Source organism: Hippoglossus stenolepis, chromosome 16 (genome assembly GCF_022539355.2).
Source record: "Hippoglossus stenolepis isolate QCI-W04-F060 chromosome 16, HSTE1.2, whole genome shotgun sequence".
In the NCBI taxonomy this organism is placed as follows: domain Eukaryota; kingdom Metazoa; phylum Chordata; class Actinopteri; order Pleuronectiformes; family Pleuronectidae; genus Hippoglossus; species Hippoglossus stenolepis.
In genome coordinates this window covers 6,992,844-7,015,352 of record NC_061498.1, presented here as the reverse complement: position 1 = coordinate 7,015,352, position 22,509 = coordinate 6,992,844, and the positions used below count along the sequence as shown (strand labels likewise).

At 42.2% G+C, this 22,509-nt stretch overlaps 2 protein-coding genes across 5 annotated transcripts in view; both read right to left on the bottom strand.

Annotated features, from left to right (window-relative positions):
* LOC118123380 (Na(+)/H(+) exchange regulatory cofactor NHE-RF2) overlaps nucleotides 1-9,566 on the bottom strand; it is a 30,054-nt gene extending 20,488 nt beyond the window's left edge. Inside the window, exons 1-2 of one of the 2 annotated variants that reach the window (XM_035180736.2) lie at nucleotides 8,811-9,566; nucleotides 7,273-7,554 (exon numbers count right to left, since the gene is read on the bottom strand). In XM_035180736.2, the coding sequence (XP_035036627.1) occupies nucleotides 7,273-7,554; nucleotides 8,811-9,017 (489 nt within the window). In that variant the 5' untranslated portion in view covers nucleotides 9,018-9,566. The remainder of the gene's footprint in view (nucleotides 1-7,272; nucleotides 7,555-8,810) is intronic. The other variant, XM_035180735.2, reaches the window with a different exon arrangement.
* A 5,402-nt stretch (nucleotides 9,567-14,968) lies between these two features.
* LOC118122780 (somatostatin receptor type 5) lies at nucleotides 14,969-20,569 on the bottom strand. 3 transcript variants are annotated; one of them, XM_035179628.2, is made up of 4 exons: nucleotides 20,049-20,569; nucleotides 17,906-18,634; nucleotides 17,436-17,780; nucleotides 14,969-17,199 (listed from the first exon to the last, which is right to left on the bottom strand). In XM_035179628.2, exons 2-4 carry the CDS (start codon nucleotides 18,584-18,586, stop codon nucleotides 17,125-17,127), a joined length of 1,101 nt encoding a protein of 366 aa, XP_035035519.1. In that variant the 5' UTR covers nucleotides 18,587-18,634; nucleotides 20,049-20,569; the 3' UTR covers nucleotides 14,969-17,124. The 3 variants fall into 3 exon arrangements, with proteins under 3 accessions (XP_035035519.1, XP_047199669.1, XP_035035518.1); XM_047343713.1 differs by lacking the exon at nucleotides 20,049-20,569 and adding an exon at nucleotides 19,861-20,019; XM_035179627.2 differs by lacking the exon at nucleotides 20,049-20,569 and adding an exon at nucleotides 19,094-19,810.
* Nucleotides 20,570-22,509: the final 1,940 nt, after the last annotated feature.

Sequence of the window (22,509 nt, the reverse complement as noted above, 5' to 3'; positions counted from 1 at the left end):
TGTTTCATTCGAGCTGACAGGCAACATCTTTTTCCTATTATCTGGGGCAAATGAGAAAACTGAGCCACGGAGCAGGGCACAGAGGGGGTGTGACTCTTCCAGAGTCGGGGAGCTGCTTGAGCCATCATCTCATTTTGTGTTGTTAAATCTAATGGTCGGAGGATGATCATGATTTGGCTGCAGTGACACAAAGGAAAAACCTGATAAATCTAAAGGACAATTTGATAAACGAGTAACAAGAGCAGTTTTTCTGACCGCCTGACAACACGTCACAGGGGAAAACTGGGACACATGTCAGAAGAAAAACATTGTTTGGTTCAGTTGTGAGTCTATTTATGATAAAATGCCCAGGAAGCATCAAAGAAGAAATCAATGTTCAATGCCACACACTCACAACTGCAACAGCACCTCTCATTTTACTTCTGTTCATTGCGACCAAACATCTCTCATCTGTTGCTCTGTCTATTTGTGTTTATTCAATCCTGACCTCATGACCTCAAGCCCTGACCCTTAAACGCTGTCCTCTCACGTCTCACGCAGATCACTTCCACTCAAATACCACAGACTTTAAAATGAACTAAGCCTCAAGATGTATTTACTAAATACTACTGCTACTATTTCTAAGTATTTACAGATCAGAGGATTGTCTCAGGATTCTTGTTTTACTCCGTGTTGTTTAGTCTCGGCTGTTGTTTAGATGGAAATCAGAGTTTGTTAAGGTTTCACCACCTGCGGCACACATGTGAATGAGGGTCAACAGGACTCTGAGCTTGTACGGTGATGTTCACAAATAACGCTAATGTTTGTTGTTGTAAATCAACCTTTGCAAACCTGCAAAAATAAATCTGAAATAATAGATATTTGTGGAGAAGATTTACATTTTTGTGAGTAGGAATTTGCCTCCGCCGGCCAGTCAGGTCCCAGTTTACATCCACGTCTGTCCAGACTTTGTTCAGCTTTGTGGTTTCTTGTTGAATGTGACAGAGTTAAATTTCTTGTATGTGGTCACATGCTTGGTCAATAAAACCGATTCTGGTAGAAAACAAAGTTGTAGCAATGTCAGCGGATGATACTTCAAATATCAACCCAGCAGCACAGTAGATCTATAAGACCGCAATAATTTCAATGCCGGTGTAACAGGCCAAATTAACCCCCGCCCTATTACACCGGCCCAAGATCCGTTTTACCGATTCAGTTTCTGACCAAATGTGAAATGTGATCAAAATCCTCCCTTCTATTCCTATGTAATGTATATCTGCTAGAAAAGTGTCTTTTTAACACTTGCTGTGGGAGCCACCAATTCCCACAAGATCTAGATCCGCACCAGAATTTAATGGGTTCCTTCCACCAAATCTCATGGTAATCCGTCCAGTAGTTTTTGCGTAATCCAGCTGACAAACAAACACAAACGCAGATGAAAACATAATGTTGGACGTAAGGACTTTCAAATGTCACACAAAGCTGCACTACATTCTTGGCAAAGACAGAGATCCACAATCCCCCTCTCTCTAAAATTGTTTTAACAGATGTGTGAGTGTGTGTATCCAAACACAAACACACAACTCTACAACCAACCCTACCCATACACATCTTCACCTTTACCCTCTGTCCCTTCATCGTCTCGATCCTGTTGACAGGACATTCTTATCCAGGGAATGTGTTTTTATACAACCCTTAGTTACACAATAGAAAGAACTTTATCAAGAGTCAATCTCAATTTGGCTGAAGAAAAACATTCTTAAATATGCATCTTGTTGCCTAAGATATATAAGCAAGTTTCCACATCTCCTCCCTTTTCTCTTTGTCTATATTGACCATTACAAACCTTTATTTTTGCACAAGTGTGCTGTTTGTATTTATTTCCCACCAACAACTAATTCTGCTGCGGGCCGTTACCACAGCAACGATTTCTGGTGTACCTTCTAACAAGCCTGGCGTGACAAACCAGGAGTGCAACAGGACTGGAAAGAACAATGACAAAAAGACCACAATACTGTGTGTTTGTGCATGTGGTGGAGGCTCTCGCCACCAACCGAGAGGGAAAATTCAGACCGGGGAAAATACCAGAAACTATATCGCCCCCAGAACTTCCATAAACAAGCCAGGAACATGCCTCTCTGTGGCTGTGGAATAATGACGACCCCTCATATGTCTCCTTCTCTGTATGTCTCTCATTTTTTATTTGCAATTTATGCATGCCACCCTTTTTGTTATTTTAAAGCCTCTGTTGTTATTGTGACTCTAACTATATGTTGATGTATGTGTGTGTGAGTGTTTGTGTTTGCAAGTTAAAAAAAGGTTATGGTAAGAAAGTGACAGCTGACACTTTATCTTGAACTTAAGTCTTAATGGCACACCCACGTAACACACCCTGATGCGTGTGTGTGTGTGTGTGTGTGTGTGTGTGTGTGTGTGTGTGTGTGTGTGTGTGTGTGTGTGTGTGTGTGTGTGTGTGTGTAAGACAGTGTGTTAAGGTAAGATGATACATCTCATACCCCATTCACAATGTTCTTGTCCTTGAAACGTCTCTTCCTGTCTCCCTGAAACACCTGAGTATCAAACCTCGCTGCAGGCTTCCATTGTGCCGTCACCAAAATGACTGAACAAGAAAGAGAACAGAAAATTGTCTGAGAGACAGAGATTGTCTAGACGAACTGAGCTTGTGCCTCAATTTGATGCAATTTCCTCTGTTCTTGTGGGACTGAGACAAGACAAGATGCTTTTTTTTTTTACAATATGGGGTTTAGTTCAGGTTCGTTTTATAAATTCCACTTCAATTTCCCTGACTTTCCATTTAAAAATACATGAATACTTCACTTTACTATTTGCAAAGTGAAAGATCACTGATTTACATGCTGTCCCCCCCCAGTTCATCTCATATTTACTGTATGTTTACTGGAACCTTCTGTAAAAAGACAACAAAAAAGCAGTGCCACGGAAAATCATGGAGGGGGGGTCGATGTAGTCAATAGTTCAAGCGAGACGACCATAGGACACGAGGAAGACATTTCAACAATGATGAGGAACTTTTTGAGGAGACTTTGCGAGCAGGTAAGTTGGACCACTGCCATTTACAATGCTGCCACTTTTTTCTCTTTTCTTAAGGGGAGCGTTATCAGAAACTCTCGCCCTTACGCTGCCCTCCAGTTGCTTTACAACCATGGCAACGTGAAAGATGCATGGAAGTATCTGGGCTCTGGCGGTTTCCGTGGTTCGAAAATTGGACGGATCTTTTTTCGTAAGTAAAGGCAGCCTTAATGAGGATACGACAACTGAATAATCTCAGCTAACTACACAGCAGGTTTCAGCTAAACACAAGTCCCTCTGCTTACCAGGCTTAAACAAGGTTATTCACGGCTGGTCAGTAACGGCCTGTTAGGGGCTGAATATGGATTTCTAATGATTCAAATGAAGACACAAGAAGAAAAGACCTGTTTTTGTCATAGTTTATAGTTTGCTGGTTTAGAGATGCAGCAAGAGAACAGACAACGAAGGGGACACAACACAACCTACTGTATGTATACTGTGTGAAGACAGGAGTAGTACGCACACAGATACAGAAGCACAGAGTCTGTGGGTCATCGGTCTCCCCTCGACTCTTTCTGCTGTGTCACAAATCTAGTGGAAGGCAAACATGAGAGGAATGCAGCAAAAAAGGAGACCTGGCGGACGAGTGGTCATAAAACCGAGGGAAAATACAGACAGAGTCATGTAACCTGGGGAACACGCACACAAACACACAGAAAACCTCTGGTGGGGATATTCATTGAGCGAATGTGATTATAGATGGAAAAACGATTTCTACCATGTCGATGTACATGCCTGTATATGTGTGCGTGTAGAGTCTGTGTTGTGTGTCCTCTGGGGCCTTAGACTGTAGCTGCAGAAGATTCCTTTTGCTTTCACAGAGAGCAGCGGAGAGGAAAAACACAACATCAAATTTGACATCTGGTTCCACCGCTATATTTAGAATATTAAACCACAAAAGACATTTTAATGTTAAAGCAGGAATTTTCACAGTCTGACACTGTGGTCCCCTCTTTTAACAAAACTTAGAAAACAAAGGCCCCCTGGCTACTACTTCAATTTGGGTAGTTCTCAAGGTTTGGAACTACAGCTCCCATAATTTTGTGGTTTTGAGAGATGAAAACAGGAAGTATAGTGTTGCCAAAGAGTGGGTTAGCTGTGGAGTTTGGTTGTTGTTACCACAAACTGTACATAAAGATGGAAAACACATCTCAACCTCCTCTCCTTGCAAAAATGAAACTAAAATATCCCGGACACGGGTGCCGCCATGTTGTACTTTTGACGTCATTTCAGTTTGTTCTGTGGAGCTGCTGTCCCGCCAAGACACATGCTCCACCAATCGAAAGTCAGTCTCAGATGTCAATCATGATGTTTTTTGTTTTTATAGCATCAAATAACCAATTAAAAACAAAACTTATAGGCACTTGGACACACATCCGTGTGATAAGAGATACCTAAAATGACAGAAATCATCTTTGAGAAAAATCTATTTGACTTTTTAGTGTGGTCCATGTCCTGTCCACTAACATGCAGGAGGTGGGGTTTGTGATCTACACTATAGCCAGCCACCAGGGGGAAATCAAGGTGGTTCGGCGTCACTTTTGGTCATCTTTATACACAGTCTATATGGTTGTTAGCTTTGGGCTGCGACTTGAGACTGAGTTTCTTTGGCTACACTTATTTACAGTTTGGTAATCGGCACTACTACATGTACAGTATGCAAGAAAACTTAAAAACATGATAATACACAGGCAAGTTCTGGTGTCTTTTCCATCTGTGATCTCTCTGTGGATTTATGAACGTTCACTAATGATGGACATCACAGTAAATTGCACCTCTGCGAAGTGCAAGTCCCTCTGAATGTAAAAATATGTGTATCACGTCTGAGGGGTTTAAATTTTGATGCAGAATGAAACCAGCTGCTAAGGGTTTTAAAAAGTACTTTAACTGCCTCCATGAGTGGTGTATTAGCATACATCTAACCTCCCCCTGTGTCAGAACACCCACATGCACCTGTGCCTCTCACCATCAATATCTTTGTCTCACATCTCTTACTCGCCACTCCCCTTGCATAGCAACGTTCAATATTCAGATACAATCTCCTCAAAGGGAAACAAAATGGCAAAGAAAGCAGGACAAAATAAAAGAGTATGAACCCAGTTGCACAGGCAATGCCAAGCGTCCATCATCAAACCTTCCAACAAACCTTCAAGGTCCTGGGTTCTTTCTGTCCAAGAGTCTGTGCTCTGTCTCTCTTTCCTTTAGTCTTTTTTCTCCTATCCCTCCCTTCAAAAATAAATTATGAGAAGAAATGTGCAGCTCTCAGCACTTTCTTAAAGATCAGAGAAAGAAAAATGAAACATCTCCCTGCAAACTGTGCAAACTTTACAGCTGTGAAAGGTTGTTTTGTTCTTTTTAGCTTGGATTCTTCACTTGGTGATTCATACTTAAATCTCTGATCAGTCTGTTTTCCCCTCTGCTTATGTTGTGGTAATTACTCAGACATCATATACTGTATCATCTTACAGTCACAGGAGCTGCTTTCAGACGAGCACTGAACCCCAGACAATCTCCTGAAATTATCCACAGGGGCTGTATGTGAGAACACAAATCACAGAGTCAGAGGCCCCGGACAAGGAGAGTTTTTCCTGCCAGCTCGCCTCGTAAAAACTCTGGATTATGTCCAGGTGAGCCCATGTGAGAATACAGCCGGATGTTGAGAGATTTCATCACGAGCAAGTTGCGTGATTAATAACAATCGAAAAAAATCTCCGGATGAAAAAGAGGAGCCACACAAGTAGAAGGTGCCGATGAAGATGTCAACTTGGAAAGACGAGATTTGGGAGTTTTGGTGATGAGGGATCGACGCCAGTGTTTATATACGTCATGTCCTGCCTCCTGCACGCAGGACGCAGAGGGAGGGGACGCAGAGACATTCAAACCTTTACAGACTCAGAAGGTAACAGAGTCTTTCCCCGTCCTTTTTTCATTTTGCAATGCTAATGCCGTTTGGCTCATCCTGCTAAACCTTCTTTCCTTTCTTTCATTAGAGTCATTAAAGTCTGAGAGAGAAACAAGAGACCTCGAAGCATTTCCTGAGCTTCAGCTGGGCCAGCCTGACCTCAGCGAGTACCGGGATTCCTCCTCCCCACGGGTCAAAAAGACAAATCCACACACATTTCAGTCTGAACTGTCACTGCTCTTGTAGCAACAGTGCCGCTCACATATTGGCAGGACAAACCTAAGTGAAAACACATGTTTGTGTAAAATGCAGAAAGCAGAGATGGAGCGGCCGCCTCTCGCTGATACTGCGCATGTGAAACTGAAGACGATCGGATCTTTGCGTTCCAGGAGAGACGCGGCGGACGGAAACACCTCGAGGAGGTAAAACCAAACTGGGAATTTAAAAGAGAATGAAAACAAAAGTGTATCAAATGCCCACTGAGCATTATGCAGCCAACAGTGTCAATAAGTACAATAAACACAGGAAGATGTGGAAAAAAACATCCCCTCTTGAGAACCCTTTCACAATAAATGCAATACTGATAAAACAAAAGCTTTCAGAAAAACGTTTTTATCCATTTATTATTTATTTTTAAGATTTCTGTGGATTTCCTGTTCTGCAGAGTCACAGCGTTGTCCAGCTTCCTAACCTCTGATGGGCTCTGCCCTCTGACCTGTGTTGCCCTCTTTGACCCCCACACACAACATCTGGAGCGCTTTCAGCCAGCCATGTTCTTCCCTCGGGACACACATACACATACTCACACATTTGTAAACAGACACACACCACATGTGCACGGAAGGCTACACAACAGGACGGAAACTCACATGACATCTGCTTAATCTAATCTCAAACTGGCAAAGAAGCAAGTTAAACAAGTCTGTGTTGAAAGCCGGTGTGAGCAGAGGAGAATCCTTTCAAAGAGGTGACTCACTATCAGCAATCTGTTCACTGTTCAACGTGTTTTGTAATTTTAACTCTTGTGTCTGGGTGTAGACAAATATGTAAGAATGCTCTGATTGTCTGAGAAACCTTGTATCATCAGGTCAAAGCTACTTATTTGTTGAGTAGTATGAAGAGTGAGGCGTTATCATCGATGACCTGCACCTCACCTCAGTTTCAACTCGCTGTCTGTTCGCTATTCCCAGTTAAGAGAATAATGAGATAAAAGTTCAACAACACGATTACACGTATTAATCTTAATCCCACATGTCCCGCCTCAGTGGGAAGGGACACCTTACCTTCTTTGCTGCCTTCGATGGCGACCTCCTGGTGGGCTTCTGCACCTGGCCGCTCAGCGTGAGCGGCTGCTTGGACACCGAGCCGTTCTCCCGCTTCTTGCCCGGGGTGGACGGGACTGAAGACGGGGACGGGGACACCGGGGGAGAGGACGAAGGGCCCGTCCCGACAACAGCCATCTCCTCTGTAGCCGTGAGGCGCAGACTCCGCAGACTTTCGTGTGTCTCATTGTCCACCACTAGTAACCTGGTCTCGTTGGCTATGGCTTTGATCCACTGTACCACCTGAGGGATGGGAGGGTAGGTTTTTTTGTAATTTACTGGTTGTAGGGTAAATGTTATGTACAATATTAGAGAGGTTCCAATACCAATACCAGCATCGGAAATGCCTCAGATACTGACAAAAATGCTGTGTCATCAGCAGGTACATAAATGTGACGATCAGATACCATGTCTTTGAACGATTTTGTGTGTTTTACCAAGATAAAATGCAACTTTCTTTGCCCAGAAATCACTTCTTCTTTGCTCTCTCCAAAACAGTTGCTGTACTACGACTGGCGAGTGCTGTTTTTAGAGAGCGGCAAAGAGGAAGCGATTTCTGGCTGTGTAGCATTAGCCAGAGCTAGCTAAAATGTCAGCGATTTGACAATATTTCAGTAAACGTTGACATGTATGTAAGACTTCAGTTTCAAGCTATATAAAGGAAGTAATTGTTGTGTGTTCCTGTAGGTTTACTCATTTGGGTTCTTTTTATTTTTTCAAATATCAGATTGTTACTCAGTTTCGGCCAATATGCAAAGTAGGGTAAAACTAACCTGTCTCACGACGGTCTAATGACGTATCGGAATCCGTATCGGGAAGGGAATAATTGTATCGGAACATCTCTACACACTACTTATTATAAATGTGTTGTAAGTAAAAACTGTGAGAGCATCAGACATACAAGTTACAGAGAAACCTGGACAGGACATGTTGGTGCTGATCTGCCTCTGCAAGTGAAATGATTATCTGAGCCTGCAGACCAGACCCCAGTGAAACAGGATATGACCATCATTTAATTCTCAGGGAGACTTTCTGTGTCTTATTTTTATACATATTTCAAGACATTTGCAGGATTGAATATGTAAACATACAAGTGTGGCCTGCTGATTGTCACCAGATGAGAGGAGTGAATATGTGGAACAACACACTATGACACTGATATCATCCAAAAGCAGACAGTGCTGTCAGTGCTACCTGAAGCTCTTTATCAGATTCAGTACATACCTGCTCAATCATAGCAACACGTAGCTCTGTGTGTGTGTGTGTGTGTGTGTGTGTGTGTGTGTGTGTGTGTGTGTGTGTGTGTGTGTGTGTGTGTGTGTGTGTGTGTGTGTGTGTGTGTGTGTTGAGAGTTTCACAACAGTTGATAACTTGACTAGTGGCTCCTCAGAGCTGGAGGAGGGTGGTCGTCCCATAGATGCACCCTCCAGCCCCGTGTGACCTGTTGATGTCCCCCCAGCTTGCACATGCGTCCTGTGGCACAAAAAACATCTACTCACCTGATGATGCGTCTCTTTCTCCACGTTCACTCCATTCACTGCCACCACTCGGTCCCCTGCGCGCATCCCCGCCGCTTCTGCGGGGGAGCCAGCCTCCACTTTGCGGATGAACTGTCCGCTCTTCCCTTTCTCGCCATGCAAGTGAAATCCATACCCGTTGTCCCCTTTAGCCATGACACAAAGCCGCGGTTTCCGCTCGCTGGCCATGTCGTTTTAAACCTCCCGCAGAGTTCAGTCAGAGGATGATGATCAGAACGCAAAGATGGGAGTTTGGGTTAGGGGAGCGGGCGCACGGCTAAACTTCCACAGAGCGAAAACATATCTGCCCATTACGCACGCACGGTCTCCCCCATAGTAGAGCAGCACACGCAAAAACACAAAGTCCTCAATTCTCAATGTTCTCCAGAGGAATAAATCCCACTGCGCTGAAAGAGGCAGCAGGGTTAAAACTTTAAAAACGATGCAACCGGTCCACCAGCTCGTGTGTGTTGGGTCCAAACTGACGCGCACCGCTGGCGACTCCAAAACTGATCCTGTCGCAGCGCGCACTCAGCCTGCAGGGGATCCTCAGCATCAATGTTACTGCAGACGTGTTCAAGTCGAGGAGATGACCTCTCCCTCGACGTTTATCATAACAACTGATCGGGGGGAAATACGCATTGACTCAGAGCCTACTGGAGTTGGCGCCCCGGTGCACCAACAGCACCATCTACCTGCAGCCAGGCTACCTGTTGGTTTCTCAGGGGGAGCTGCAGTGTTCCGGGCAGAGAGGGAAGATTCAGAATGATGCAACAGTGTCCCCGGGTGGTGGGAGACTGGTAAGTGAAGAAAGTCCTTGTATAAAATGATGATGGCACCACAGTTACCATGAACCTTGCAAAATGTATAAGTAAATGACCAAACCGTATTTTCCAACTGTAAGTATTTTATGAAGTTTTAAGTCTTATAAATTAATGTCAGAAGAGTGCATAAGTGTCCCTGTTCTATACAGTAGAACTGTAAGCTGAATGTGTGAATATATGTTTAAAACAAGAGAGACTCATAAGTCCAAAAATGAATATGAAGATTTAAGAGTAAAGTTAAATATATATAATAATAAATAAATCGAAGTAATTTGACTTTCCCAGGGAGTAGAACTATGAATTAGTTACTTCAGATATGTTTTTATCAGCTGACATTAGATGGAAAGTTCAAAGTGTTTATTTTTGTGGATCACAAGATGATCATAGTGTGTAATCACCTCAATCGTAAGAATTGTTGTTTTCTTTACCCTCGAATGGGCCCTTTATATTTAAATACTTTATATTTACATCGGGAGCGGGTCCTCTCTAAGGAGGCCGCCATGTTTTTTACAGTAGCCCAAACAGGACAAACTAAACACCTTTTGAGTTTTTATAACAACTGAAGGCTTCCACAAATTCTCCTTCATGATTGGAAGGGGAGGGTGAGGTGAGGGCTATTCAGCTGCAACATGCAACTTCACCACTAGATGTCACTAAATTTACACACTGAACCTTTAAAGAATCTCAAACGAGAGTGAAGCTGAGGTCAGGAGGAGCGATTAACCTTTCTGTGCAAGGGGAGGTGTTTTGAAGGGGGAAGTTATTTAAGGCCTGGGTGTGTCCAGCCAAATCCATGTGGCCATGCACCAGTAAGTAGTTTGATTGTGTCAATTGTTTGAGAATTAATTTTCTATTCTTTTTATTATGATTATGTATTCTGCACCCTAACTTACTTATGTTTTTGATGTCCATTAGCCCCTAGTGTTTGGTGATGCATGAAATGAATTAGTTTCTGGTGCATTTGTTGTCTTAATAGATGCATGAGTAATGTTAGGTATATTTCTTCGTTTTATTTTTTGTAATGACACACATGGTCATGGGTTAATCTGTTGTTTATTATCCAGACATCATCCATTTATTCAACATCCATCCATTCATTCATCCGTTCCTACAACAATCCACCTTGTGGTATCAATATATACTTATTGACTCAGTCACCTTTTTAGATAACTACCTGAATTTGATCAGTGTCCTCAGGAGGTTTATAATTGTGTCGTCTGTTTCAGTCGGTGTCCAGACAAGCTGGTATGATGTGTCTCCCTGCTGGAAGGCCGGCGTCCAACAAGCATCCTTATTTTATTTTATTTTGCTGCTTTTATCCTTTGTGTGGAACAAAGGATTGGTTTCCTCTTATGCTTTGCTCATTCTAAGTTATCACTAATAAACAGTTTTCACTGTCTGTTCACTTTTTTCAGGGTCTCTTAAGGGGAGCGGCCATGTCGAACATCTTTAAAAGTCCGTGGATGAGAAACTCAGAAAGTGCTGACGTGGACCACAAGAGGTCAGCAGTGCAGTTTTAAAGATGATGTGCATTTGGGAATTTCACCACATGAACCAATTTAGTCGAAAATCCATGGTGAGCTTTCATATCTTGCTGTTAGTAGTAACAGACATGAATACAATATTAATGACTTTAAGGAAGTTCAAATGTAACATAATTACTTTGTGGATTTGACTCTGCTCAGTAATGTATATAATGATGTTGAGCTTCAGTTACACAACAGAATGAGAATCCATGTGTTGCCTGTCTCAATGTGAATAAAACCCTTTGGAAGAAAACTGTCTTGTTTGTGATACGGAGACGAACATGAGGTGTTTACGGAGCTCATCACCTTTCGTTACCTGGCAGACACTGAAACAAGCAAAACAAGCTCAGCAAATCTACTGTTAACACAGCACCGGTGAAGTATACAAATACTTATATGTAGGTACTGGGGGAACAAGATGTGAAGTGATGGAATATTAGGGGTTATGTTGTAGTTATTTGTTATCTACTAGATCCCTATTGTAACAGGGTATGGATTATTACCCACTGAGAAAGAATCTGGATGTTTCACGGATGTGAGCCACTTCAGGCAATGATGCTGCTCTCCCAGCCGTCTTGTGGCCTGCACAGAATGGATGTGAGCTCACAGTTGCTAACTTGAAAATTAGCCCAAACATCCCTGAACAAATTATTTCTTTATAATTTTGATGGGGGCTGTTAAAATGTAGTGTGTTTTCACGGCCACACCAACTTTTAAACACTTAAGTTGTTTTTTACCTTAAAGCTACACCTGCCATCAGCGGGCAGAGTTCATCCGTCCTAGATGTGCCCTTTGTGTCTCGGATGTAAATCACATGTTTTAAGTTTTCTCCCGGTGTGTAGTGTTGGACCATACAACTCCTCCATCTGGACCTTTTACAGCTCTGTGCACATTCATTCTTTCAGGGTAACTACATGCAGGCTGTAATCTAAAGCATTGTTAGATTCCCTCTTTGTTGCAATGTATGCTAATATAAATGGTTTATTTTGTGGCAGTCGATGACAAAATACACTGAAATTTGCCCCACAATAGATGCAGCTTACAGGTTATGTCCATCTTACCAAAAGGGCCAGTGCAAATCCAGTTAGATCCAACAGCATGTCTTTATTATTTGATACCATTTATTATCATTGTGGCATCCCACAGAGCTTCCTGTCCACAGTCACTGGCTCCACTGGTCCAGAGCATCATTTCCTCTATTAGCTCCTCTGGGGAACACACACACAAGCAGATCAGTGTTTGTCTGCTCTGGTGTCGTGATTTATTTTCACCCACTCGCTGATAAATGGTCTCATCTTGATGACTTTTCCATTTCGTACATCAGTTTTCAGGCAGGTGGAGACGGGAAGGATCATTTTCAGCAGTACAGCGCAGATTGTATTCAGCAGCGTAGATGAACTGCTGCCTCTGATTGAGGACAACGCTTTAACCCGCGAGGTTACGAATGCCTGCAGATGTTGATGATACTATGACCTTTTGCTGCTTTGGGAAAGTGATGGCGGGGGGGTTGTCGGCCGTTTGTCAGCATGTTGCTCTGCCACCCACTGACACTGCTTGATTAACAGCGAAGGTGTTGGTCTCAGTTTCTCTGTGTTTATATTTAAGAAGACGGCGGCTGCCATCAGGGGGGGAATCCCCAGGAGAAAATCCAAGTTAAGACTTTGTTGAAGCTGTCAAAGCTTCAGCTGAACGATTCCATAAGTCAGCAAACACACAGGACACACACAGCGTCCGCAGCAGGCTGATGACAAATCGTAGACAAAGCTCTGCAGGTCAGTTTAGCGCCACCAAAATAAATGCTTGAATTCCTTTCTTCACCACCTCGCTAAATGACACGTGGTTTATTTGGTGAGAGATTATAATCCTCTCTCTGCTCCGCTTGTGTGTCTCGCTGACCTCACCTCGATCTCACTGAATTCCCAGTGTCAACAAACACAACTTGTGGGTCACACACTCCACCAGTCGTATATATTTTGGGACAAACCCATTTTCTCAGTTCATGTAAATGGTTTGTGTTTATGTCGCGCTTTTCTAGTCTCACCACTCAAAGAACAGTTTCACCACTCAAGCCATTCACACAAACATTCATACAGCTTGTTTGTGTGCAGCACTTTCTCTATCACACATCACTAACCAATGCCAGCACAGCGTTCAGTAACAATTTAGAGTTTAGTATCTTTCCCAGGGACACTTCGGGAAAATGCAGAATAACCGATAGTGTGTTACAGGTGTTATGACTTTCCTTGTGTCTCACTTATAACTTTAAGTGACTATAAGCCGCGGCTCTAGAACTATTTACCTGCTGTAAAATCATTGCTTAATTTTAAGAAATCCTTTTAATACCAGATTTTTAACTGTTTTAATGGATGCAGTTTGTTTTTTAATATTTTCTCTTAGATATGTTTCTTATCTTTGTCTTTGTCTTTGTCTTTGTCTTTGTCTTCTTCTTCTTCTTCTTCATAATATTATTATGATTGTTATTATTATTATGTCTTTTAGTCATGTTTCTTATTTTTTGTTTTGTGTTGTTTTGCTCTCTTTTGTTTTATTCCTGTGTATTTTGTAAAGCACTTTGTAACCTTGTTTACATAAAGTGTTATTATTATTTATCATTATGTCTCATGTCTCTCTTACACTCAATATTATCTTCCACTTCAAACAAGTCAGAGTGATTTCCTGGAGGTGATACTGAGGCCAGAACACAGCCAGTGCATTGCATGAATTGATTTAAAATACCAGTTATTTCACTTGACATCGAGACACATGGAGCAAAAGCAGAATGACCACTAACACAGTGGTAACCAGAGGCCACAGAAGACCCAGAGTGTGTTTCTACCCCCACAGCCTGCCATGGAAACAGGTTGTCTGTAAATACACGTGGAATAAGGGCTGAGAGGGAAAACACAGAATGGGTGATGGAGGGAGAACAAGGAGAAGACACACAGCTGAGTTTCTGAGGAACAGAGAGATTAGAGCAGCAGAAAAGGAAAAACCTCAATTACAACCTTAGATTTATTGAATCACATCCAGTCAATTATCTATGTGACATAACATATTTCCATCGAAACAACAATGGAATCTGTCCTCTTACCGGTTTAGTGACTGCAACACATAACTGCACAATATGTCTCAAAATGTGCATTTGACCTAAATTCATTATGGCTGCTTCAGACACTTTGGCCACAGGGGGAAAAAAAGCCTGTCTGAAATTAGTGCTGGCTTTCTGTCATGCGAACCTTTCTTACCTCTCCATGTGATGACAACACGGTGTTATGTGTGACCAATTTATAAATACTATGGTTATACATGTTCCTTGACCCTCAATGACAAAGGTTACATTGGCTGAGGATGCGGATCTCTATGCAGTCTCTCACACAGGCGTCTGCTTTCTGCACTTGAACAGGCAGTTCTTTGAAAAGACTTACGTAAAAATGAAGTTTATTTGGAGGCTTCAGGTTTGCACACAACACGTTGGTTTGCAAAACCCCTTGTTTCCTTGAATCTCTCCCAGAATTTCCCTTTAGGATGTATTTGTTTTCAGATAATGATAATGCAGTAAGAGGAGTATATTATGAATAGATTTGCATAGCTGTTTCATTTATACTGTATGTGATATCAGAATGAGAGAAATGGAAACAAGAGCCAGCAATGGTGGAAGGTCTATGGACAAATATTTACCCCATTTTTAGGCATTTTAACAAGTTCAAAGTATCTAAAGCTTTGAGGATGCTGAATAAGCAATTTTGATAAAGAGGTTTTAAATTTCCAATTAAAATAAACAACACATTTGTTTTATTTACCATTTTTATTATAATATTTGTATTCCAAATCTGTCTGAACAGCAAACTTAAAGATGGGAACCAATTTAAAACAAGGTGTGTACGTATATTTACTATACTTTGGACAACATGCACAATATAAACTGTTTAATGACACTGTTACATTTATTAACATTGCTAGATCATTATTCTGGGGGAAAACAAACAAACAAACAAAACCCCACCACCAACAACGAATAAAAGTTAGCTCACATGGAAACTGGAAACCGTCTCTCTATTCTGTGCTCGCAACAGATTTTCTGATTGTAAATGTTTTATTTCGGTGGTAAGTCTAAGTCCTAGAGTCATAACACGAAATAAATCCACATTTTTACCAGTTGCCTGCTCATTGGGAAAAAAAATACACTTCTTCATCTTCTTCCTCCGTCTGATGAATGTTGCACAAAACATTTACTGCAAAATCAAACTAAGACATTAGCTAAAAATCTGAAAAACAGGACAGAGACAACGACATTCAAGTGTAAAGCTGCCAACGTTCTGTTTCAACTGGAAATATTGATAAAGTGGCTCAATCTGAAACATAAACCTGACATAATGTTCATAAATCACAGCAACAATACGAGATGAATGCACAATAAAAGATCATAATCACATAACTATGTTAACATTTTTAGTTATGTAAGAGCATCATGAATCCGCAGTCTGTTCAAAATTATCATTTTAAAATACACAGTGTTTCAAACAGAAATACCTCGTATCCCTATTTCCAGCTTTTCGAATGACCTCAAATTTACCATAAACATTGTGGACCTGGTCTTTTCTTGGCTCAAGTTACAACAATGGAGACGCAACAGTGTTGTCCAGCACATTCCCAATGATGTGGGCATCAAATGTCAGCCTCAACAGTCCAGTCAGGCCCAGATAAACGGTGAGTGAGGACATGACATGTTGCAGAGGATGGAAAACGATCACTCCGCCAATGACAGTGGTCAGCAATGTGAGGGAGCAGGAGATATTACCAACAGACACAACCAGCAAAAAAACATTTGTTATGACAATCAATACATTTCAACCAGCTTTACAATAACCTGCAGAACAGTTATCTCTCTGGCTGTAGGAGGTCAAATGAAATACTGTACATTCTCCAATCAAAGCAGATCAGACAACAGGAACTCTCACTAAAGTATGATCAAATACAAAAATGAATGAATGCCTGTTTCACAATAAAAGTCTGGTTATACCTAATGCTTTTTGAGAATGTACAGGATTTCATGACTTTTGAGAGCATACATCAATACAGAAACTTTGAGGCCTACAATGCAGTCAATATAGTAACAATACAAACACATAGGGCCTGATCTACTAAAGGTTTGCACGTGGAAAAACGTGTGCAAACCTTGATTTCACCCGCAAAAAAACATGCAAGCGGATCTACTAACGGTGCAGAATAACACGCGCTGTCCATTTAGTATGTTTGCCTTAATGAATATGCAATATCGGGCATTTCTTCCCGAGTGCACAAAATATTGGGAGGCGTAGATGCAAATAGTTTAATTTAGCCCACGCAATGTGATTTACAAAGCCGGAAAATAACTGCGGGGATTGTGACTGCGTCTATATTTAGTACATTTGAAAGGTAGGTGCTAATCAGCACAGCGTTGTTAATATTACTTTGCTGTAGCTCAACAACATGTTTGTTTGCCTCTTCCACTAACACCTCCAATTCCATGGCATTAAATTTCGCTTTGCGCTTGCGGTCACTCTGCTCTCCTTAAACGTCCATGGTGGAAACCAGTAACACACGCAAAACACTTATTTAAATATTAACCATGTTTGCACCTGTTATGCAATTATTGTTAGTAGATCACCTGCAAAACGGCCATCAACAAAACGTGAAATCTGTTGTAATTCACACGCAATTTAGCACTTTTTATTTGGGATCTTAGTAGATCAGGCCCATAGAGTACAAACAAAAATGCTTAGTGATGAACGCTGTAAGACGTTTTCTCTCCAGGGTTTCTCCTCTGGTCCTTTTTAAGAAATGTCCCAGTCAGAGAGGAGGGATCAGCATTAAAGACTGGACGTACAGAATAATAAAGTATCCAGGGGTAAACTGTCTGAGCTCCATGTGGTAGTTACCACACCGTTACATGGCGGGTCGCAGCGTTCACTGACCATCCACTGCTGTTGTTGAGGTGAAAGGCTCCTTGTCAAGGCTGTCAACAACCTCCATCTGGACAGACTGAGGAAACACACACAGACATTGTAGGGCACACTTTAGTTGAGCTTTAGTATGAACAACTTAGCGTTCAGTATTGGATGCCTGCCAATCAGAAATAAGTTGAGCTGGATGCTCGGATACCTCTATCAGTGTATAGAAATATAAAACTTTAAACTTTCCAATTTATTAATTTTCTATTTTTCCATTTTCTATATTTTTATTGATTTTATTTGATTTAAAAAAACATTGTGGTTTACCTTGGGTGCGGCCTGTCTGCTTCTCATCTGGTCCGTGGTGCTGACGCCATTTGGTTTGTAGAAGCAGAGCACTTTCTGGAAGCTCTGCTTGAAGTTGTCGGAGAGGAAGCCGTAGAGGATTGGATTGGCGCAGGAGTTGACATAGGTGAGGATGACCAGGAAGAAGTAGACTGTGACGGTGGAATTGCTCTCAGGGATGATATAAACCAGGTTGACAAGATTGGCAGTAAAGAAGGGCAGCCAGCAAAGAACAAACACCAACACGATGATCACCACCATACGCGTCACCTTGCGCTCCGACCTCCGCCGCTTAGTCAGGCCTGCACGCACACCGGCAGACCTCACCTGAAACACAGATGGTGGATTGGAAAGGCTTTGTGAGATCATGAGAGCAGAACCTCGCTGGAAACATATAACATTTTCAATTGACACAATCAAAAGCAGGAGTCCTGGTTTATCTGACCAATTACCTTGATGACAATGATCAGGTAGCAGAGGCTGATGACAAAGAGTGGACAAAAGAAGCCCAGGATGGATGTGTAGAGGATGAAGACAATGGACCACAAATCATTTGGATCAGGCCAGGTCACGTTGCAGGTGTAAAAATTATCCTGTACATCCGAGTAAATAGTGACTGGCAGCACGATCAGGAAGGACACAACCCACACCATGCCATTGAATACCTTGGCCACCTGTGGCTTCCGCCATTTGGAGCTGCGAATAGGATAAACCACGGCCAGATAGCGATCAATGCTCATTACCGTTAGGCAAAAGGTGGAGCTAAACTGGCTCATGGCGTCAGCAGTCATGCACACCTTGCAGAAGAAATCCCCGTATGGCCAATAGGAAAGTACACTATTAGTGCCAAGGAAGGGAATTCCCAAGATGTAGAGTTCGTCCGCCAAGGCTAAATTGAGGATGTACATGTTTGTTACAGTTTTCATCTTGGCGTAGCGGACCACCACATAGATGACCAGCGTGTTACCCAGAAAACCCACGATGAAGACGATGGTGTAGATGACAGCGGTGACCACGTTGAAGGGCATTGGCGCAGGCGCCTCTGAGGAATTGTTGTTGGTGTAGTTGGGGTAGATCTTGGAGGAGGTCCTCGTGATGTTCTCAGATGTCGACGTCCAGTTGAAACCGTCCATGTTGAAGGAGGGAGTGCTGATGTCCGCTTTGATTACAGTAAGAAGTAGCTTACAAGAGAAAAGACAGATACAAACTACAATTATTATGTGGGATACATTTCAACAACCAATAACTGAAGAGATGCTCTACTGTTCTGTACATTTCTGCGACAGAGAATTTCACCCTACCCACTGACACATGGCCGCTCTTGGCACGATGGCCATTTTTACCAGGAGAGAAGAAAACTGTTCCATTGAACTGTCTGGGCAAGGGGTCAACATTAATATCTCTTAATAGGAAGTAGCACTTTAGAAGAAGACATTAGTTGAGCAGGTCTCAAATATGTTCTCTGTCATTGAATTAGATTTCCTAAACGGAGGGAACAAAACCCTCGGAGTGCTGGAGTGCAGTGCAGGCAAATGTACATGGGGACAAGACGTATTTCGCAAAGGTTAATGACTTTGTAAATCCTGTCTGTATACAAGTGGAGACAAGTTCTTCACTGGGGTTCAAATGTTGTGAATTACTCTTATCATTTGTTTCCAAGTCGGGTCCATGTGTGGTGGAGACTGAGAGCAGAGTTCTACGGAGAAGCTTCTGTTGAAAGAAGAAGTTTTGCCACACTGTGCGTAAAGATTCAACAGGAAGTGAAGAGTAACACAAAGACTTTGCAACAACAAATGAATTGTCAACTTTGGTCGAGGTGACTTTCGTGCGCCTGGATCTGTGTCCTTTGGCCCCCATTTAGATTTTTCCAAATCATTTCCTTACTTGTTTATTGTAATAAAAATAAAGGTTAGCATTCACCCGTGTATTTGACGGCCTGCAGGTTTGGAAAATAGTTTGAGGATGGGATTTGATCTTTTCATTGAAGTGTAATTACTTTCTGCAGTTCAAGCTAAAATGAAAAAAGATATACGTTTTCAGGCAAACTTTAAAAAAAAATCCTTAAGTGTTTTAAGAAGGGGGGGGCAGCGCACGTCCTCACCTTGTGGTCGACCTGAAATAATCATGACAATCATATAACTGTCAGGTGTCAGACATTGCAACCCGAGGCTGAGCAAACGTGTTGCACAAATAAACGGTGTGACGCGCAAATTCACTGAACCGCGCTCCAAAACACGGGAGTGACGCGCAGCCCGCAGCGTGTTGTTGGGAAAACAAACACTCCGAGTCCCCTTCAAACTGCATCGGGCTTGACATTTTTCTCTAACAAACGATAACAGCTATAGCCCACAGACCTGGGAACCAATTAAATAATGCCCGGGTCATTAAATGTGAGGTTAATACATACAACTGTAAGCGTAGACCCACGCATCCTCTGTTGGGGAAAAAAACACAAAAATAAATATGATGACAAATACATTTTAAATATTTCACGCCCACATCTTTATCCAACACATCAGGAGATTCAATATTATTTGATAAACACATTTCTTTCCTCGTTAATGCTGTGAGATTCTTTGATGGGATGCCACCTACCTGTGCGCTCCCGTGCGCCTTTTCCTCTCCGCTATGCGCTGCTGTGATGCGCGTCTCCTGAAGTATTCACACGTTGCGTGAGGTTAAAATCAAACTGCGTCGCTCCTGTCACCTCAGAATCCAGCTCAGACTTAACTTTTCATGTTGACGCATTTTCTTGATGACAGCACGATTAAATCTCCATCACCAGCGGCGCATGTATGGCACGGTATGTTTAATTCTCCAGGATTTACCCCTCACAGTTCAATTCTGAAGGGAATCCTCTGCATGGTGAAACGCCGTCCTCAGCTCCTAGCAAGTCAACCACAGGGTCTTTATGTGCCTCCACGCACTGCCAGTATTTATATGGAGAACGTCACCCAAGCAGCCTCTGAATGTCCCACCCATTCACCTCACAGCCCAAACCACTGTACTGCCTAAAAGCGCACACTGCAGCCATCTTTTCCTTTCTCTTCTGTTCCTGTGCAGCAGAGACTTTAGCTGAAGTCTTCCAGTCAATCATGAAAAAGATACTGATTTTAACTTTCCTTGCTGTGTGTGAGAGACAAAGAGGATAGACAGAGGAGACATAGAGCAATGCCCATATCCAACCTTGGGAATGAACCATTTTAGTGGTGGTCTGGGGGATTAGGATGAAGTGGGAAAAATGGGGATGAGAGGATGAGATTGAGGGATTTGATGGTAATTGTCTGGGAAAGCTGACAACTTTTAAGCAATTAGCTCCACGTTGTTGCCATCCAGGTCAGTGCCGTGTTAACAACAGGCTGTCACACACAAATGCTTTAGTTATATGTGTTTCAAACCAATCTGTTAAACAGGTAAACGAGATTTGTGTGTGCGTGTATGTGCATCTGTGAAATGCATGCACCAACATGTGTACCTGTGTGTGTGTGTGTGTATACACAACAGTACATACTATATTCCTGCATTTTCCATCAGTGTCAAGCATCAAAGGGGTTGATAAGGGGCAGCGGGAGGTTGATGACGTCTCACACTATGTGGGTCCTGTTTGACTGGTTCCAACAAGAACAACTGGTCATATTTATGAGACTGGTGAGTGAAAACAGTCACACAGATGTGTGTGCGAGGCCAAGATAATAAAGTGGTTAACTTACACTGCGTATAATACCAGGCCTCATTTTCAAGGTGGCGCACACAATAACATTTCTGTAATATCACAGAAATTTGTCAATAATTGTGAATCTTTTTGTAACTGAGAAGGTCAACAAAGCCAGTTGCCATTATTGAAATAAAAGGTCAAGTGAAGAAGTCAAGACAAAGAATCTGCAGCAAATGTCAAACACTGGTGAATATCAGTCCCCTAAACATGCCTGATTCTTTTTCATCAAGATCCATGAAAGTGTTGCAAAAGACAAATGTTCACGAAAGTGAAAAAATGGATCCACACAATGTAATGTGTAATGTGTTCTTTCCTGACCCACACTGTATCCAAATCTTATTGTCATCTGTCCTGTAGTGTTGCTCAATCTTGGTGACAGGCAGACAGACAGACAGGCAGATGAAAACACAACAGCCTTGGTGGGGGTAATTAAAAACTATGCATTTAAAAGGTCAAAACTAGAATAGCACTCAGACCCCATACCTCCACCAAGGCCAAATAAATCTATACAGGCTCTCAACAGAAAAATAACAGGGGAAAAGAGGTTGTCTGATAATCCAAAAAGTCTCCAAACTGCCTTTTTAAATTTCCAGATACAGCAGCTCATCTTTATTACATTATACAGCAGTGATCTAATTGCATTGTTAGTCTCATCTGAACTAATCTATAGAGCTAAGTACTCCCACACTGCGTGCACAAGCCATCAATGATGCATGACAGTCTACTTACACTTTCACATGAAAAGTAATCACCAATACACATTCACAGTAGTGGCACAAGCATGGGTATTATTGTTTTCAGCTCTTTATATATTTAAATGATGTCACATGGTTCATAGTTTTAATTGTAAAAATGTTGTTTATTAGATACGGACGTGAGTTGTTTTCTTGAATATGATTTAATTTCACGTCTGTATCGGCAAAATGTTCAAAAATCTCTGAGAGAATCAGCCCAGTTCCTTCTCCCAACTTTCTCTCCCTTGCTCAGATGAGTCACACCGGCTTCAGGCAGTTTTCATGCAGCTCTCGCCTTTCCATATAAAGCTTCCTCTCTGTGGGCATGTGCAGGGAGATTATGTCGAGGCGGTGTCAAGAATTCCGGCAAGGATTGATTGAGCACAGAAGTGCACGTCTTGGTGGCCCAGAGGAGCTGTCGTGTGTGGGGACTGACAGTTGTTTGTGTGCTTGAGTGTGGCGCTAAGGGGCTGATTGGAGGTGTAAGAAGGACGAAGGTAATGGAGGTGAGGTCCAAAGGGGCGATTCTGTGGCTCACACTACGGGCTGAGGTCAGAGGATGAAATAAACTTCTAAAAAACAAAATGTGTCTGTTGTGAAGCTGTTT

Bases quoted from the DNA above. Each gene is read 5' to 3' on its own strand.
- LOC118122780 (XM_047343713.1), bottom strand. From the start codon at position 19,932: ATGTATTTGTCATCATATTTATTTTTGTGTTTTTTTCCCCAACAGAGG. The intron at 18,635-19,860 runs GTATGTATTAAC...TTCTCTTGTAAG, and splicing joins GTGGGTCTACGCTTACAGTT to CTACTTCTTACTGTAATCAA. The intron at 17,781-17,905 runs GTAATTGGTCAG...TCTGTGTTTCAG, and splicing joins ACCTGATCATTGTCATCAAG to GTGAGGTCTGCCGGTGTGCG.